Source organism: Monodelphis domestica, chromosome X (genome assembly GCF_027887165.1).
Source record: "Monodelphis domestica isolate mMonDom1 chromosome X, mMonDom1.pri, whole genome shotgun sequence".
Lineage (NCBI taxonomy): Eukaryota > Metazoa > Chordata > Mammalia > Didelphimorphia > Didelphidae > Monodelphis > Monodelphis domestica.
This window is the reverse complement of record NC_077235.1, coordinates 33,032,122-33,048,982: the sequence shown is the minus strand read 5'-3', so window position 1 is coordinate 33,048,982 and position 16,861 is coordinate 33,032,122. Positions and strand designations below refer to the sequence as shown.

At 43.1% G+C, this 16,861-nt stretch overlaps 1 protein-coding gene across 2 annotated transcripts in view; it reads left to right on the top strand.

The window, feature by feature from the left end:
* The window catches only part of GABRQ (gamma-aminobutyric acid type A receptor subunit theta), a 66,727-nt gene that overhangs the window by 36,819 nt on the left and 13,047 nt on the right, over nt 1-16,861 (top strand). For both annotated transcript variants that reach the window (XM_007507297.3, XM_001376949.5), the window contains one exon: nt 13,505-13,725. In XM_007507297.3, the coding sequence (XP_007507359.1) occupies nt 13,505-13,725 (221 nt within the window). The remainder of the gene's footprint in view (nt 1-13,504; nt 13,726-16,861) is intronic.

Sequence of the window (16,861 nt, the reverse complement as noted above, 5' to 3'; positions counted from 1 at the left end):
TATTGCAAAGAAAACCAATTTTAATGAAACAGTTATCAATCTGTTCACAAATTCCAGATTAAGAATCTCTAACCTAGACAGCATATGCTTAACAAATGTTTGTTGAATGACTGATTAAACAATGTTCCAGACCCTGTGCTAGGTGCAAGGGCGACAAAGACAAAAACAAAGCAACCCTTGACCTTTAAGAGCTTCCATTCTACTTATAGTTGATCATAAAGCATTTATCAACTTTATACTAATTAATTTTGCAGGGAAAGCACTAGCAACTGCAGGGATCAGGATTGGCAGGGGGTAGTAGGTGACAAACAGAGCCCTCTCCCCTATCATCCTTTCTGTTCTGTCCTCCTCTCCCCTCACTCAGAGTGTGTTGGGGACAGTAGCCCTAGATATTAACTGCAGGTGGGCAGATAGGTTTTCTGTCTGCATCTCTGTGGCCCCAGGTTTATCCAATTAGATGAGCTTTCAGAAAACAAGGCAAGGCATTTTAATAGCATCTTTTGGTAGATAATGGACCAGTCCTGGACAACTATGCATACCATTCTTCAAAGAATGCCTCCAACACAAAGGAGCCCAGCATTTTTGTAACAAGTTAGCAAATACAGAGCATGCTCAAGTAATGAAATACCCTGGGCTCAGATGCAAGAGCTAATGATTATGGAGAGAACTCAAACTCAGAACTGTCCATATCTTATGCAGATTTTTTAAAATCTCATTTTGCATGAATCTGTGGAGTTGGAATAGACAACTTGGTCTATCTGTGTGGCTAAAACTTTCTCTTTAGAACAGAGCTACAATTTCTTCCCCTCCCCTAACCCCCATCCCTAAGCATCCCTGTAGATGACAAGAGGGGTGGCTGCTCTGGTAGCCACAGGCCAGAGACAGTATTAACTAGAGATAAGAGACCAGTCGTACTTCCCCTTTTACTTCCAGCACTCTAGCTCAGCCCTGCCCTTCAGAGAGAATGGCTGTATAGAACCAGGAGCAAGGACTCTCTGGTTCTGCCCCTAAATCTAGAAAGTGGATTGGTGGCAACAAAGACAAATGAGTCTCTGTGCTGGAGGTCAAATAGGAGCAGCCAGGATGGAGTGCAAAGAGTTCAGATTCCAAACTCAGGAGAGCATCAGTTCTGCTCCTCTGTCACAACTAACTCCCCAGGGGACTTTGACTAAATAACTTCATTCATTTGCTCATTCAACAAGCATCATATTAAGCATTTATGATACCCTAGGAACTGAGGATACAAAGACCACAATGAAGCCATTCCCTGCCTTCAAGAAAATTACATTCTAATGAGCAACACAACATGCATGGAGACAAATAAACACAAACTAGATAAAGATACACAATCCACCTAAAGGCCTGTTGGGAGCTCTGGTTTCTTCCTGTAAAATGAAACGGCTCAGTGAGCAACTCCCTGAAGGTCCAGGCCAAATTTGGTTTTCTGTGGTATTGGGAATGAAGGGCCAGGCCACAGCAGGTCTGCGCTCCCAAATAACAGTTCCCTTGGTCAAATGTTCCCAAATAGCTTCTAATACAGTTTACATCCCAGAAAGTTCCTATGACTAGTTCCAGCACTCCGTCCAGTAGGCCAGAGATGAATGGTAAGAATGGCTGCCTGCCACTAGAGAAGAGGTTACTACCATCTATGGGAAAGAGAAGCTGATAGGGATCCTGTCTATGTGGCCAGTCATGAGTTACAAAGAAGAACTACAGACTGAGGGGCTACAGGTTCTCAAGTCTAAGCCCTTTTGTAAGCAGAAAGGCTTGTCTCCCTGAAGCCCATTCTTCAAGGAGACCTCAGTCTATTGTTCCTCTCTACTATCTCCAGGGAGCAAAGGTATAGGAAGGATGTGAGGATTCCTGCTCTTTTCTGTTGGTTTTAACTGGCATCAATTTCAGGCCAATTTTCTCTAAGGCAATGTGATGTAGTAGAAAGAGCCATGAACTCTGGGAGTCAGGGGACCCGGATTCTAGTCTTGCTCTGCCATTTACTGGCTATGTGACCTCAGGCAATTCTCTTTCCTTCTCTGGGTTTCAATTTCTGTCTCTGTAAAATAGGGTGGGGGTGGGGGTGGTAGTCTAAATGACTCTAAGATCCCTTCCATCTTAAACATTCTATGATTACATCCCTCATATGATTGCAGGCCACTGGCCACAATCTTAACCTGTTTCATTTTTCCACTGGAATTACTCCTTGTGGAAGTGAGGCAAAGCTACAGCCTCACACCAATTGCCACTTGGACTGCCCAGCCAGGAATAAAGAGAGAGTGCTAGCTGGCTGATGGGAGCCTGGAAAATTAGGAGCAAACTATTCCCACTACATTTCTGGCTAGGTGTGACTCTAAAGGAAAGAGACAACTCTTATTTTTAAAAACCCATTATATAATTTGAGAATTGGAAGGGACCTCAGAGGCTCTCTGTTATTGTTGTGGTTGTTGTTGTGGTTGTGGTCGTTGAGTCCTTTCAGTTGTGTCCGACTTGTTGTGACCCCATTTGGGGTTTTCTTGGCAAAGATACTGGAATGGTTTGCCATTTCTTTCTCCAGCTCATTTTACATATGGGGAACCGAAGCAAACAGGGTTAAGTAATTTGCCCAGGGTCACACAGCTAACAAGTGTAAGGTCAACTACCATAAGAGAAGAAGTTATTACCATTTGTGGGAGAGAGAACTGATAGGAACCCTGTCCGTGTGGTCAATCATGAATTACACAGAAATAGGGCTACAGTCTAAAGGTTAAGCCTTTTTGTAAGCAGAAAGGCTTGCCCCCCCAAAGCCCAAGGAAGCTTCAGCCTATTGCTCCTCTCTGTGAATTCCAGGGAAGAAAGGTAGAAAAAGGAAGCTGAGTCTTGCTCTTCTCTGTTGGTTTTAGCTGGCATCAATTTCAAGTCAGTTTTCCTAAGGCAAAAAAATGTGATGTGGTGGGAAGAGCCATGAACTCTGGGAGTCAGTAAGGGTCTGAGGGCAAATTTGAACTCATGAAGAGGTTTACCTGATTCCAAGCCCAGTGCTCTATCCACTATGCCACCTAGCTGCCCCAAAAAACTGTTCTGTCCAGCCCATGCCTGAACAGATATCTCCAGTACAAAGTCTGGGACTAGGAGTCATCCAGTCTGAAGCCTTCCAGTGAAGGGGAATTTACTTTCTCCCAAGACAGCTCATTCCACCTTTAGACAGCACCGATAGTTCAGAAGTTCAATATAAGTTCTTATACTGAGCAAAATCTGTATATCCTCCACCCACTGCTCCTAGTTTTTCCCCCTAGGGCCAATGACTGCCCTTCAAAAATGTGAAGAGCTACCTCACAGCTTGCCCTCAGTCTCTTCTCCAGGCTAAAAATGTCAGCTCCTTCAACCAATTCTTGTGGGGCATAATTTCTACTCCTCTTACCACCACCTCATTGCCCTTCTCTAGATGCACACTCCAGTCTGCTATTGTCCTTCCTAAAATGGGGCAATGCAGGACTGAACATAACACCCCAGATGTCCTAGACACTATGCCTCCTTCTTTAGCTTTCATGGATGGTTCATATTGAGCTTCCAGTGACTGAAAAGCTCCTGATTGTTTTTCAGACCAATCGCTATCTAGTCACAGCTCCCCCTCATTTTGTACTTGTTGATTTTTTTGCCCCAAAGTGTAAGACACTCCATTTATGAGTCTTCATTAAATTTCATCTTATTAGACAAGGCCAGTTTCATCACTTGTCTCATTTTTCTTTTTAATCCTAACTCTGTCATACATCATGTTAGCTAACTCTCCTTTCTCTGTATCATCTGAAAATTCAATAAGCATGTCATCTATGCCTTTATTCGAACCATTAATAAAAATGCTAAAAAGCACAAAGCCAAGTATGTATCTCAAGAAAATGCCAATAAAACCCTCCTTCCAAGTTGAAATTGAATCATTAATAACTATTCTTCCAATTCTACCTTTCAGTCAGTTGCAAATCCACCTAATTATATCATTGCTCAGCCCACAGCTCTCCATCTTTGCTCTGTGTGGGTACTCAGGCCATTCCTAGTGATGTAGCCTTCCTTTTCCCGCCAAAAATCCTTTGTACCATTTACTTCCCTTCCTTCTGAATAATACTGAAATCCCACATCCTCCCAGAAAACCCTCCCCAGGCGTGCCAAATTCCTAAAGTTCTTCCTCCCCTCATCCAGCAATGATACCTTTACTGATGTCTGCTTAATCCTCTATAAATAGCATGCACTATACCTGAAAAGTGACCCAAATGCAAATAGGCAGCAATTGGCCTAGGGCCATTCTCACCCTGTAGGACTGTTACCTTTGACTTTCATTCATTCTTCCAAGAAGTATTTGTTAGGCAGCCAACCATGTGTAGTGCAGATAAAGGATGAAGGACACTCTTTCCAAAGGAGAACTGCTTCTGCTGTCTTTCTCAATCTTTCAAACTTATCAATGACTGAATGGCTCATAAGTATCTTCTAGTAGGTTGTTTTACTTTTTTGTTTGCCATTGTTAGCCCAAGAAAATACAACTCTACATCTACATCCCAATTGATTTTTTCAAACTTGTCCACACCTCACTGGGTTAGAAATGATTCCTGATGTTCCTTAGCAATTTGAGAGCCCCAACTAGAAATAGCTTGGTTCTCCATGTAGGGAGTAACATGTATATATGCATATGTTTGTGATGACTACAGATATACCTCTCTTGATTTCCCCCCAAGTCATAGGTTTTTAACCTTTTGGTGTGTCCTGAACCTCTTGGGTAGTCTGATGAAGCTGATGGACCCCTTCTCAAAATAATATCTTAAATAATTGAAGGAAATGCTCAATTTCAGTTAGAAGAGAATGAAAATGAATATGCGATTGTCTATCCAGGTTCATACTCCTTTTGGGGGACTCTGTGTACACCAAGCTAAGAACTCCTTAAATCTTTAGGGCAGGTTCATATCTGATCTACCATCTTCATTTAATGATAGTAAAAGAAAAAGAAGAAGAAAACAAGTGACCCTGTCTATGGCCCTTTAATATTTGTTAAAAACTTTACAAACATTACTTCCCAGGGTGGTTGTAGAAATAAAATGAGAGTTACTATAGTAGTTTTCCCCATTTTAAAGATGAGGAGACTCAGAAGAGTTCCTTGACTTGCCCAAGGTCACAAGGTAGCAACAGACAAAGCAATCCCAACTCAGTGAGCAAATGGGTGGAGAATCAGGTGGAGACTCAATCTGTAATTTCACTGATATAAAAACTTTCCTTCAACCTGTTCCACCTCTTCTGAATTTTCTCTAGACTAGCAATGTCCTACCTAAACTATCAGTCCCAGAACTGAACTCAGCACTCCAGATCTAATCTGACCAGAGTAGGGCACAGTAGAACTCTCGCCTCCCGAGTCCTGAATACTGTGCCTATCTTAATGCAGCCTAAATTCTCACCTTTTTTGTCAGTCACATCACACCCTTGACTCACACTGAACTTACAATGCACTAAAAATCCCAGATATTTTTCTGATGAATGTCTGGCTACATAGTCATACCTCTCCTGATTTCTACTTGTGAAGTTGCTTTCTGGTATCCAAGTAAAAGACTGAAGTTTCATTTTTCCCCATTAAATATCATCTTATTAGATTTGGTCTAATATTCTAACCTGTCTGGATCTTTTTGCAGCCTGAATCAGTCATACAACATGTTAACTAACCCTACTAACTTTGTGTCAGCTACAAATATGAAAAGCATTTCATCTATGCCCTTATGGTAATCATTGATAAAAATATTAATGATGCAAGGCCAAGCACAAATCCCTCTGGCAACCCAGTGTAACACTCTTTCCAAGCTGACACTGAACCATTAGTAACTATTCCTTGAGTCCAGGCATTCAACAGTTTCATTTTATTATTGTCTAGCCCACATTCTATGTTTGTTGTAAATGAACAGATTAGTTCTTAAAATTCTACATCAGTCTCATGCCAATGTTTCTGTGAACAGCCTGAGAAGCTCTGGACAAGTTTGGGGTTCTAGGTCTACCCAAGAAACCAGCTCTTAAGACTATAGAGGAAACAAAGTCTTGCAATCTGACCTAAATACTCCAAAATGCTTTCCTCTTCTATCTTGCTGTTGAAGAAATAGCAATGACCCAAAGTTCAGTATTCCTGTTGACTAATGTTCCTGTTTGAATATTAACCAATGTTCCTGGTTTAACTAACTACCTTTCCATGTGTTCTGGGTTAACTCCTAGCCCTCAGATGGGTTTCACAGAGCCTCTTTCAAACCATCCAAAGGATGTGGCTGACCCTCCACTATCCCAGTATTACTCTTCTTTCTTCTTCCTAATCACTTGCCTTAAACATTTATCCTTTTCTGTTGCCTAGCAACTTGTCACTGACTCAGAATATTAACTACCCCACGCCTCCCCCTCTTTTCCATCAGCCTGAAAATGTTGGTGAAAAAGAAACCTCATCCTAGCCCTTATCAACAACATAGGTGTTCCTGCCTACCTCTCACCATTTTTGCTCCCACTATATTTTATAATGAGATATTCAGGAGATTTTCCCCTTCATGTTTTCTAACCTGGAAAACACAACCACCAGGACATTCTCTCTGAAAATGAAAGTCCTAAAGATGCCAGCTTCCACTCACTCGCCTATGCTTAGGGCTTCTGGTGGGTGTCTCTCTGGTACAGACCCATCAGTCTCCAGTGACTGTCACACATTCTGTAGCATGACTCCCACAGGGCCCAAAGCTTTGGTTCGGTGGCTCTTGAAAAACCCCAGTCTTTTTTACAGAAGTATTTGTTAGTCATAAGGTAAGAGGCTGTGGAAAGAGAAAATAGGCAGCCTTCCTCCAGATGATTCCAGCAGCTGAATCAGTAAGTCCAAGGATGCCATTCCCTGGCATCTCAGTTTAGGCTTTTCCTCCTCCATGACATTAGGCCAGACGAAATTAATAGAGGCATTTTCACACAAGTTTCAGTTCCAGAAGATTCCTTCCCTGATGAGGCATGGTATTGGTTTTCCTCACTTCAAAGGGGAAGTGGGAGGACATTGAGGAAAAGGGATACATCATTTAAAAGATTATACTCTCCTAATCACAAATCCTTAGAACTGAGTGAAACTTTGCCCATCACCTTCATTTGGCAGATAACAAAAATGATAATAGCTGAAGGGGAGGATTGAGAAATGACTCAGCTTCCCTGTGTGTAAAAATAAGGGACTTCAACCAGATGGTCTCCAAGATCTCTTCCAGCTACTGTAAAGTTTTATGGTTCTGGGTTTTCTCTGTCCCATTTACAGTCAAGTTCTTTCCTAGGACCAGGAATCTGGCCTAATTGAAATTTAGTAAGAAAGTTGTCATATGTTACCAAGATGTTAAGTGATTTTTTAAAAATCCATTTCTGGGCATTTGACAGCAATGTCATTAACCCCCATCCATTAGTAGTAAAGTGGCCAGTTGACAGCTTTGAAGGAACTTCCTAGGCTGTGCTGATCAGCTTCAAAACCATAATCTAGATATTCTACTTCTCCCAAACTCCAACCCCATTTGGCAGCAAGAAGCAGTGGAAAGAGAGCTAGATGAAAAGTCAGAGGAAGCTCGGTTCGGATCCTGACTCTTCCCTTACTACCTCCTGAGACTTTGAGCACATTGCTTAACTTCTCTGAGCTTCTGACAACCATACTAAGAGGGTGTTATATATAAATAGGTTGCTAGCCATATTAGTGGAAGGAGTCCCCTCACTAATAAGGGTCTTGGTATATTAATGTATTGGTGTTGTATGCAAGGCACTACCCCAGGTACCAGGCCTAGAAAGATGATACAGAGGTCACTTTAGATTCAATGGAAAGAAAAATTTCATAACAATTAAAGCTGTCCCAAAATGGAATGGTATGCCTTGAGAGATAGTGTGTTCCCCCTCTCTAAGGTCTTTAAGCAAAGGCTGGATAACCAATTATTTGTTACATAAGTTGTTGAGAAGATCCCTGCTGTGGTATTGACTAGCTGTCCCCTAAAAGACCCTTCCAACTCTGATGTGCTATGAATCTGTGAAGCTATATATAGTCCCTCCCTTAAGGAGCTTAGAGTGGGGAAAAGGGGTGTGAGACCCCACACACACACACATATTACACATACATGCTCATCATTTAAAGTGTTCCCCATTCAACATCATTTCACAATTAGATTGATAATCCACTGTAACCAATCCCCACCCAAAAGTTGGGTCCCTAGTTCCTTGTTCCTCACTTAAAATTAACTTGCTCTCCTTATCTGGTAGGATTGTTGGGAAGAAAACATTTTGTATATCTGAAAGCTATAGAAATGTGAGATACTGATTGAGTTTACTGCTAATGGGGTTACCTTTCGTAGCCCCCTTTCCAACAAAGAGGAATTGAGTCAACAATTCCACCTAGTTGCTTCTATAACATAAAAAGAAAGCAAACTGAAGAAGATAAATAAAGCCAAAGCTTTTTCATACCTTTAGTTCAATCCCTATAAAATCAAAGTCACTGTCCCACTGGTGACTGGACTTCCCTCTGGTCCCTTGAAGAAGCCAGGCTCAGGTCAGGAGGATTTAGCTCCTCAGGACTTAGCTTCCAATTGCAATCAATGGCACCTTCCTTTGCACACTCCGGCTTTCTGCAGTTTCTGCCAGAGCTCAGTATACTTTTATGCATGCCTTGGGCCTCTGGGAGTGAAGGATTGTCCCTTTTCAAGCTGTAAGCAAAAGATTGTTTCTCAAGAAACAATGGCCAGACTCATTTGAGAATTGTCACATTTAATGAGAAATTAAACTACAGATTAGGGGATTCCCATCCTCCACCTAGATTAATAGCTAGCTTCTTGACTGCTTAGCCTTAAGCCAGTCATCTCTCCAACCCCCACCATTCTTTCTTCAAAGATCCATGCAAAGATGGAGTTTGTTTTATCTGTACACCTTGGATCTTCTAACATATCTGAACAGCCCTGCCCAGCTGAGCCCTGTTATAATTGCAGGTCTCTCTAAAGACACATTAGAAGCTTTTTTGTCTAGATTTAGGCTGCCCAGGAACAGCTCTTCCATTTATAACTCTGTTGCTATGGAACTAACTGCCCCCCACAAGTATGTTTCACCTAAAGTTGTATTTTCACAGAACCAATGAGTGACATTAGGAAGAGTGGCTGTGTGATGCTATTTAGGATATGATCATTGCATAGGAGAGATTAGAGAGAAGCATGAGAAAACTGAGGAAAGAGAGGTCATGTCTAGCTGGAGACATCAAGGGAGGGAGGCTTAATGGACTTGCTTATAAAATGTGTGAAAGGATGGTAGTATAAAGTCAGCCTGGAAATGGGGGTTGGAGACAGCCTGAAAGGTCCTGAACACCAAAATAAAGAATTGGCAACTCAGTACTAGGGAGCCACTGAAGGCCTTTCAGAAGAGGAGTATGCTGGCAGTGATATGAAACATAGACTGGAGAGGAGAGGCAGGCAGATCATTTAGGAGGATACTTCAACAGTCTACAACAGTCTAAACCCAAGATAATGACCCAGAGTGGTGACAGAACAGGATCTGATACAAAGTAGAAGCTGAATCCATAAGACTTGGCAACTCATTGGATGGATGAGGAAGTGGCAAGTGAAGGAGAGGGAAGAGTCAAGAATGTCTTAGGTTTCAGACTTTGTTACCTGAGGACAGTACTACCATTAGAGTTTCATTGCAGACATACGGTTCAAGATATGGGTAGAACCCCATGCCCACCCCCAGTAGATAGCAAGCAGACAGTTGCATGTTCTTTTCCTAGGCCACTAAGGGAAGGCAGAAAGCTGTAAATACCGATGAGAAGAGAGCAGCGGACCTGCAGGGGCCTAAGGGCTCTGGAGGCACACCCTCCACCTCACATAGCTCTCTCTCTGGATGGGTAAGAGGGAGACTCCCTAAGCTCTCTCCTAACCTAGAGAGAGATCCAGTGGCAGGGAGGAGGTTACTTTAGAGAGCTAGTAACCAGCATTGTGGCCTACAATCCTGTTTCCTCCTGGATGGAAAAAATTTTCCTTTTTAAAAATCATATGGTTAACAATGATGTCACCACTCTACATAGCCCTTTTCTTCTGGAAGTGTTCTGCACATCCATGAGCAGATATAGAGCCAAATATAAGCCAAGCCAGGGAATAATTAGAGTAGCTCAAATTTCTGTAACTCTTTAAAGGATTATAAATTGCTTTCCTCCCAACAATCCTGTAAAATGTCCCCATTTCTTGAGTCAGGAAGCTAAGTCTCAGATAAGTGGAATGACTTGCCTACAGCCTCATAGCAGGAATCCAAGTATCCTAGATGCAAGCACAGTGTTCTTTCTATCACCTTGAGGCCCAGGTTCAGTGCCCTCTTAAGGAGAAGCTGGTCCCATTAAGTGGCCAGTCTTCTTCCTGTTGCCTTCTATAGATTCAGGACCAGGAAGGTCAAATTTCAAATGACTTGTTCAAGGTCACAGGGCACATAAGCTCCATAGTAAGATTCTGTACTTCTGTGAAAATAATTTCTACAAGTTGGCAAATAAACATTTGCCCTATGTCTGTGTCAGTCATGTAAAGCTGAGGGTGTCCGGAGTGAGGGAGTGGTAAAGATGGCTGTTACATATGTGGGAATATGTGATAGAAGAGAGGACAAAATGGCTTTTCTTACCCTTCCTCTTCCCAACTTGTTTAGTGTGAGAATATTCTCTTTTTCTTACATTTCCTTGCTCTGAAGCTGATACCTCACTCTTCAGCACTGTAGGACAAACATAGCGATGTTCAACCAAGCAGAGTAAGGCCAAATTCCTCCTCCATATGACTGCTTTTCAAATGCTTGAAGACAGCCTATAATGCCCACCTCCCAACTCTTCTTTTCTCTAGACTAAACTTCCCCAACTCTTCAACCAACGTTCATATGATATAGATTCAGTCAGTCACCATCACCATCTGGATATTCTCTAGCTTGTCAGTGGCCTACTTTGAACTCCTTTTCCCTGTGCTATGTGACCAGGTCTGTTAGGGAGAAAGGTCTTGATGGTTTCTTGAGAGAAGACTTAATAAAAATTTCCTAACTATTAGAGTTGCCCCAAAGTGGAATGTGCTGCCTCTTAACGTAGTAGTTTCCCCCTCAATGAAGGTCTTCAAGCAGAAATCAGATGAATATTTTATAGATATATTATAGAGGAGATCCTTGTTCATGTATGGGTTGAACTAGATGGCCAGTGAGGTCCCTTCTAACTCTGAGACTATGATTTTCTTCACAGTGAATATATAGATCCTTGTAGTGGCAACTTATCTAGATGAACAAAGGAGACTAGAGGGTAATCTGACTATCTAGAAGTCTTAGGAGTAAGACAGACAGAGGGAGGCTAAGCAGACACCCTATATCAATCCCAGCTTAAAAGGCAGAAAAAGCCCTTGGGTAGCTATTGGAGCAACCACTGATGTAGACTCCCTCTTGCCTGCTATATTCCAGAGACAATTCTTTGCCTCTAACCCTTGACACTTCCCTGTTGTCTGAGATTCTCTATTAAAAATTCAATCTCTTTGTCTTTGCTTAGCTACCTGGCTTCAAAGTGACTAACATGGCCTGCCTAGCCATGCTTCTGCATTGCCCCCTTAACGCTGCATGACCCAGAGCTAAAAATGGCTGAGTGGCTGAGACACAGCACTGTGTGCATGCATGTGTGTGGGTGGGGAGAGGGGTTCAGTTAGGCTGCTGGGAGAGGCTTCAGTGTCCAGCAATCTCTAGGCTAATGGTTCATATTCTATCATCTTGGGAAAGAAGGAAGAAAACCAGAGATGGAAGGACCTTGGAGAGCTAAACTAGGAAGCTCAAGGAATGAGACAATAATTAATAATGGTCCCCTTCCTAACTCAATTGTTGATAATGTTGAAATGGGCAAGGAGGATTATGACTTCTGATATGGAGCTATGAAAAATATCCAACATAGCTGAATATAAGTAGTTTGTGATAAAGGACTAGGCCTTCCTCATTACTATACCAATAGTGGAAGGGAAATTTCAGGTGGGATCTCTTTCAATGGACTAGGGGACTGAATTCATTCTTGTGTCTTACTGGGTCCCCCTTCCAATGAATGTCTTGTACTTGGGTTGGGGAGGGAGAGGAAGTAAGTCATTTGGGCAGAGTCTTAGCCATTAAGGAAATAACCTCAGCCAGAGCTTAGGTTGGAACCCAGACGTGAAGCTTGTCCTGAAATGCCACACACCTGGCATGATCATAAGTACTGCACATAGGTATAGATATGTCAGCATATTCACTTCATCACAGAAGCCCTAGGAGAGAGGCAAGACAGGGATTTTATATTTTTATATATGAGAAAAGTGAGCCTCAGAAGGCTAAAAGCTTACCCAGTTGGTAGCCAACTCAGAAGCCCTGGATTCACATTCTACTTTAGACACTGTATGACTGTAAGACTGTATGACCCTGGGCAATTCACTTAACCTCTCAGTTTCCTGAGAGGTTGTTCCTACAGCCTTGAAGGTGGCAGAAACAGACTCTGTGGAATATTTAGAGCTTGGTTAGATATTGAAGAAGCCAAGGTCATCCACTGCAGCCCAAGCCATCACCAGTCATCTTGACTTTTGTCTTGCCACTAGACTCCAATGACTCTGGAAGACAGTGAGGCTGACAACTCTGCACAACTCTGCCTCACTTAAATCCAATTTATGTGCGAGTCAAAAGATATCACCCTATGATGTCATTTTGGTCCTTTTCCAGTACAAAGGATGACAACCAACCAATTAGTTCTCTAGGCAACTCTCTAAAACTCTAAGATGCAAAGGCAGGGCTTACCTGCATTGGCAGAGGCAGCTTCTCCATCAGGAAATTCCCTATGCTAAGAAAATCACAGATACAGATCCAGTCCCTGTCCCTATCTCCATCCCAACTGATTAATGGCAAAGCCAGGAATCAAACCAAGACCTCTTAGTTCTTAGACCCATATTCTTTCCATTGCATCAAGCTGACTTTTAACACAACCAAGAAAGGTCTTGAATCTCCCACTCTGTTCTGTTAGCCATGCTGTATTCCTCAGCCTCCCCTTTCCAAACAAAATATTGGCTTTAAGATGTGGGATCTGGGGAGCTTTAAGAATGTCTCCCACTAGGCAAATTCCCACCTGGTTTCCTTCTTCTTAACAAGAGGTTTTCTTTCTGAGCACTGACAGAGAGGAAGGCACATAACATGGGTGGAAATAAGAGTTTGACCTCTTGAAAACTGATCATTGCTATCCTCCTTGACCACCCTAGAGGACTAGAGCAATGGTTCACCCCTCAATCCCCAGCTTGGGAAGTCCTATGGGAAGAGTGCCATCTCCCTCTTCTGTCTTTGCAAGTAGAGGGAGACTTGTTAGACTATCCAGAAAGATGAGTAGAGAGTAGTGATGGTAGCAGCAGTATCTGCTTCATCTCCATGCTCATAGAAACTCCTTTAGCCACCACTTCCTATACAGAGGCCCAGCTTCCCATTCCTTGGGTTCCAGCTCAGTAAGCTACCTTCAACATATTGGCTTTCCTTTATGTCTCCACAGGACTATACCATCACCATGTATTTTCAGCAGAGCTGGAGGGACAAGCGCCTGGCATATAGCGATTTTGATTTCAACCTGACTTTGGACAATCGTGTGGCTGATCAGCTGTGGCTCCCTGATACCTACTTTCTGAATGACAAGAAATCCTTCTTGCATGGAGTGACTGTAAAGAACCGCATGATCCGTCTCCATCCTGATGGAACGGTCCTGTATGGCCTCAGGTAATTCCCTCTAGGAGTCTAGAACACATAGTGAATTAGGCAGAGAACCTGAAGACTCATCCTACTCACTGGATACTGCAAAGATAACTTGCAATGACAGCTAGCAACATACAATGAGTATATACTCTTTTCAAAGTCTCATTCTCTAAGTGAGAGCCAGGAGGAGAGGGTGAATCAAAGAAGCATAAGGTAGAATTGCTGTCCTCAAGAAGTTTCTCATCTAAGTCAGAGGTAAAAACATAGACTTTCTGAAGGAGAGGGAGAGAGACAGAGACAGAGATCAGTAAAGGCAGGAGTGTGCCTTCTCTTGGTGCCATGGGAATAGGCTCAGTCAGCCCAATCAGACACTCTGTAGACTGAACCTAGAATGGAGGACACTCCTGCTACTTCCCCAGAAGTGAATGTTGGGTCCACAGCATAGTCACAGCCACACTATTCATTCCCTAGTTCTCTCTCCCAAAATACTAGTGACCTACAGCATGCACACTCACAAAACTCTTCATGGAGAAAACACTTGGAAGCCATAGGCCTACACTTTTGCCTGGTCCTTTCACTGGCTTCTGCTCCTCAGCTACTCCCCCAAAAGGATAACATTCAGTGAACCCAAATCATAATATTTCCATTTTTTAAGAAAAAAGGTTTCCACTCCAGGTCCTGTTTCACATTGAAGTCTAATCCCCTTTCACAAATTCACAAATATCCCCTCCCCTGCCATGTTACCAATCTATCTAGCTACTTCCCTGGTAACATCTCTGTCGTTCCCACAACACTGTCACAAACTTGGAATTAGGGCTTTGCCATCAAATTGGCAGCCAAGGAAGCCAGGCTTCTGGGAAAGAGAGGCATTATTCAGACTGTCAGAGGGGAGGCAAGGAAACAGAGGAGGGTTCAGATTCTGCCTATCTGAGCCTGGGGCTCTTGACCCTCTTTTGGCTTCAGATCCTCACTACCAGAGTCTTTCCTTGGAGGAGAGCAGCTACCAGATGATAGAATCTCCGTAAAGTGGCCTTGCAGTTTGGCATCCCCAAATGTGCCACCCCATGCTCCCTCTCTTGGGGTCCAGTTCCCACGTCAGGTGCCCAGAACCTTTGCAATGCTTCTCACATGCCCACTTGATTCTGCCCACCACCATGCACACCATCATCATTATTCTCATACTATGGACTTAACCCTTCTCAGATAGAATTGCCTGAATTGGCCTGTTTCAAATCCTGGTCTCTACTAGGGACAACCAACTAATTTGATCAACTAGTCTAGAAAGACAGAGTCCAGAATGATATACTTGGGGTCAGGAAAATCTTGGTTTAACTCTTGCCTCAGGCACTTACTGGCTGGGTGACCATAGGCAATTTATTTCACCTCCATGAACCTCAGTTTCCTCAAAAGAAAAATAGAGGCAATACTATCTACCTCACCTATCAATTATGAGCCTCAAATGAGAAAATAGATATAAAACACTTGGAAAACTGTAAGATGCTGGGGAGTTAGTGATTATATAGCACAGTAAAAAGAATGTTGGAGTCAAAGGAGTTGAGTTCAAATCCCAACTCTGCTACTTTGTGGCCTTGGACAAATCACTTAACCTCTCTAGGCCTTAAGTTTCCTTATCTGTGTAATGGCAGGGAGATGACCTCCAAGGTCTTTTCCAGCTCCAGGTCTATGATCATGTTTATTATTAGGCTGTACCAAAGCTAACAGACCTTGCCAATGTAAGTCTCTCCCCAACTTCAGATCAGTTGTTCAAATGAATCTTTCTCAATGTCCCTCAAGTCGCAACCTCTAGGTGTCACTCACTCTACCTTTATTTCTGGGCAACCTTGGGCAGCCCCTGGGAGGCCCTGAGTTCTGGCCCTCCTTATACCTATATCACAATTCTGTCCCTAACCTCAACCATCCCACAATACTGGTCTGCTCTTTTGACCCCAGAAGACTCAGAAGAGCCAAAGAGCACAAAAAGGCCTGAAGGAAAGAGGACCTAAAATCATCTGGCTTTTCTGTCAAAGGGCTTATTGCCTCCCCACCCCAGAAGTCATAGGAAAAGAAGATCTTGGGTCCCAAGCCAATATCACCTACAATCAGTTAATTTAGCTTGCTTAGAGTTGGTGTCTTCCCAAGAACCCATACATGGCTCTGAAGGGAAAAAGGTGAGAATCTCTGAGATATCTGGCATGCAAGCTCTTCCCTGTGACAAAGCAACCAAGTCATGAGCCCAGAGGTTTCCCAAGATATCCCACAAGCTTTGAAATCTACTGCGTTGGGATTGCTAGAACAGAGTAGAATCTGGAAGTCAAGCAAAACCCCTCTCTTTTTCCAAAAGGGGAAAGGAGGAGCCCCCATCATAGAGGACCAGTATATAGGTTCCTCTGATCATAACTGTGGCCACCTGCAACCTGGGAGGAAATCCCCACCACTCTAAGTGTCCTAGGTCTGGCCAGCCTTTCTTTAGCCCCCTACCCTATTTCCCCATGGCTTTGCCTTGTTTCAAGCTCTAGCTGGATCTCAGTCTCTCTTTCCATTGAAAAATATCTTCTTTACCATGGGAATGAGGATCCAAGTCCCTTCCCCATCTTTCTAGCCAAGGCCTGGCCCAATAGTAGCCACTTGTAGGCCAGTAGTAGCCACTGAGGAAGTTGCATTGGAGCCAGGACCCAAGCTCTGGCTTCCAACTTCCCTCTGTCCCCTCATCAACCCCAGTCACCATTAGAAATATCAAAGAACAAACCACATCCTGAAAAGGGAGTGGAGAATTTCTGCTAGAGCTGCGCCTAAGGCATTAAGCTTTCAAAGTCAAAATGGTGCATGGTAGAGCCTTGGTATCTGAGCAAAGACTCAGTCTGAGCTTCCCTTTTAGGACATTAGGCTCTTACTAAATTTACAAACCATGACCTATCCATACCTTCCTGTGTGATTCTTGTCCATATTCTCCATAAGGGCCTGCCTCTAGGAGTCAAGAAGAGGTCCTCTTAACATGGTGTGAATACCAATACAGTCATAGTGGGCTATCCATCTGATATTCCTAGCTTATATTAAATGACCTTCCCACCTCCTTCTCTGGGCCCACACCTCACTGATGAAATCCCATATGCAATTTCTCCTATGCATTTCTTCCTTGGTGATATCTGGGTACCTTTTCATG